The sequence below is a fragment of the Branchiostoma belcheri genome, unplaced genomic scaffold, assembly GCF_001625305.1.
Source record: "Branchiostoma belcheri isolate BF01 breed outbred unplaced genomic scaffold, Haploidv18h27 scaffold215, whole genome shotgun sequence".
Classification (NCBI taxonomy): domain Eukaryota; kingdom Metazoa; phylum Chordata; class Leptocardii; order Amphioxiformes; family Branchiostomatidae; genus Branchiostoma; species Branchiostoma belcheri.
The window spans coordinates 98,196-101,202 of record NW_017803658.1 but is presented as its reverse complement, the minus strand read 5'-3'; the positions used below and the strand labels follow the sequence as shown (position 1 = coordinate 101,202).

General features: G+C 38.9%; 1 protein-coding gene across 1 annotated transcript in view; it reads right to left on the bottom strand.

Annotated features, from left to right (window-relative positions):
• LOC109470000 (isoleucine--tRNA ligase, cytoplasmic-like) overlaps nt 1-3,007 on the bottom strand; it is a 57,134-nt gene that overhangs the window by 49,213 nt on the left and 4,914 nt on the right. Inside the window, 1 exon segment of the mRNA XM_019768776.1 lies at nt 1,127-1,346. Within this exon segment, the coding sequence (XP_019624335.1) occupies nt 1,127-1,346 (220 nt within the window).

Below are 3,007 nucleotides of genomic sequence, written 5' to 3'. Positions count from 1 at the left end.
ACATTAGCGTAAAGGCATGTTTATGCGTTCAAAACAAGAAAAGAAATTGTTTCCCGGTATTAATCTCTTGAAACACGGCGCTGAATATTGACGCAAAAATATTTCGGGCATCGCGCGCCCTTCCCCGTTGTTTAGACTGTATGCAAATCCCGCGTCACGTGTCGGCATTTCGCATCTCTGATTGGTTGTTGCGTCTTAAGATGACTGAGCCGACGCGCGTTTAAACAATTTTTCTTTGTTCGATTTATCACACTTCACAGAGAATTGTCGCCAATGGCTACTTCTTTTTGTTGCAATATATAATACTTCACGGAGAATTGTCGCCTATGGCTTCTTGTTAAAACTTCTCGTACTTGTAATCCTAGCACTGCGTTAGTTTGAGCTGACCTGTAACACACGCTCATACATGTACGTGTCTGCTGCTCTCACCAGAAACATTTTGTAAATAGATTACCTGATATCCCTTTATATCTTATTCCTGATATGACTTTTAGAATTGTATTTTATCATGTATTATGAATTTTATACTTGGATTTTAAAGGCAGATCTGTAAGCAATGACGCAATTCATGTGTTGATTTTATATTGTACCTGCTATGTCATTGGTAATAAAATCTGAATTTGAATCTATTTCGTCATGCACCAGTCCTAACTATGCACATTATCATACATCCTCCCATCTCCTGCATGTAGGAAGGTTGCCCTTCATGTGTCTTTACTTCACACAATCATCATACTTTCAGTACTGGACACACAGCTCTGACTGGTTCTCTCACAAGGAATCATATTTTGTTGAGTGTATATTGATTCATTTGTTATTCATATTTTTTGTTATTATTTATGTCAGTTCAAATATTTGTTTACTGTTTTGGTACTTCAATTTTGTATAATTGATTGGAAAGTCCAATTCACTTTTTTTTTCTCTATGATTGATTCTGTTTCAAGTTTGTTATAATTTCAGTATGATTTGTATGTTTTATTTATTATTATTGCTAAAAGCAATTATCATTATTATTATTATTATTATTGTAATTTCATTTTATGTTGCTGGACTCTAGGAAGAATAGTATGGAGTGAACTTCCATACTAATGGAGATCTCAATAAACAAACAAACAAACAAACAAACCAGCTGGGTCCTGTACGTCCTTGTAGTTCTGGTTGGATTCAAAGTTGGAGAGTGGAGTACTGCAGGCGGTGGAGTAAGGCATAACCTTGAACCCTCGGTACACCAGACCCTTGTCATGCAGCTGGCGGAACACCCACCAGATGGACTCCATGAACCATGGGTAAAGTGTCTTGTAGTCACGGTCAAAATCAATCCAGCGGCCAAGTCGTGTCACAATATCCTGGGAGGAAAAGCAGAATCTTAACTGTTACATCACATACCGCACAAGAAAATCCAAACTTAACAAGACTGGCAATGAAAACATACATTGCCATGGCGACGGTAGTTGTTGTTATGGTTATTGTTTGCATGGCACTGACATGATTTCATGATTTTGAGGAAGACTTGGTAGACAGATACAGTGCACTCAAAGTCACAGAAACTAGGGCCATCCGGGGCAGAGAGGTCTTCCCAAGGGTTTCCATGAATGTGGGCATAGATATGGGTCGGAGACATGCCTGTGGACAAAATGCCTGTACCATTCCTAGAATTCTTGCAAACTGCACACAATACTGTACCATTAGGCTCCTCCCTGAGACGTCACCAAAAATACTAGTATGCTGCGACACTATGGGATCCATAATATACAGAGAAGGACAAGGATAAAAGACTGTGCAAACAAGGAGAAGTCGTAGACATCATCCCTCCATGAAATAGCTTGTTATTTTGTAATCTTTTGGTGTATTTCAATAGAGATATTATGAGTCAAACTTTGTTTTTATCAGCAGAATGATTTGTGGTGGCACTTTGTATTTATCAAGCTGTCATGTGCAGGCGTTTAGTGTCTTGTTACCATGGTTTGTTTACTTTGATGGCCAGCAGGTCATTTGCCTTAGCCTGGGTACCATCCCCAGTAGTATATTCGCAAACTCTATAACTGTCTAGGGGTAAAAATAGATAGGGCTGCCTGGGTCTGACCTGCCAGCTGGAGGTATAAACAAAAACACTCTGTCCCAACTTTTGGGTCAAACAGACCATCCTATTATGAAGTAGGGGTGAAAATCCTTTTAAATTAAGCAATAAAAATATGCGACAACCTGCTAATGCACTCCAAAACACAAAGAGACTCAACAACTACCCACATACCAAAAATCATACCAAACCATCCCCCAGATTTTCCAAACATTCAACACAAAAAGTCCAACATTAAACATTTTGTAAATATCAAACGCAAACAGCTAGGGGACCCAAATTTAAACCACTAAACCATGGTAATAACAACTACATGCTACCTTAATATCGCACAAACAGTCCATAACGCGAAAACAACAGAATAAAAAAATTAAACTGCAGTACCAAGGTCAATCACCAGGGGCTCAAAGTCAACCTACACAATCTCCAAGGCCCCATCCATCAATCTGCCAAATATCGTACAGTTCCTTCTCACCGATCTTCAGATATCAGACCAAACATGAAACGGAGTAAAAACAGTACCCCCATTTTCATGGAGGGTAACAACTATGAAAGTGGATGTGCGCCACAGATACAAAAAGAAGCCTACAATGGAAGTTACTGGAGACAGAAAAAAATGTCCAGACTATGCATGATGTACGATATGATTAATAAACTAGTGTTGGACAAACACAGCCACGAAAACATAACCATCTTGGCAAAGGTAATTATATAAAAAATTATCATGATAATCCATCCATAATTAAGTTATGCTGCTATACCACAAAATGACAACTTTTAAACTCAGGTTAGGGTTACATGTATGTGTGGGTGAATGATCTCACCTTCCATTCTCCAGCATATCGCATGACAATACCCCTGCAGGCCTGGTTGTATTTGTCAATGCCCATTTGAGCCACATCTTCAGGACCTTTGATACCCAGCGTTTTT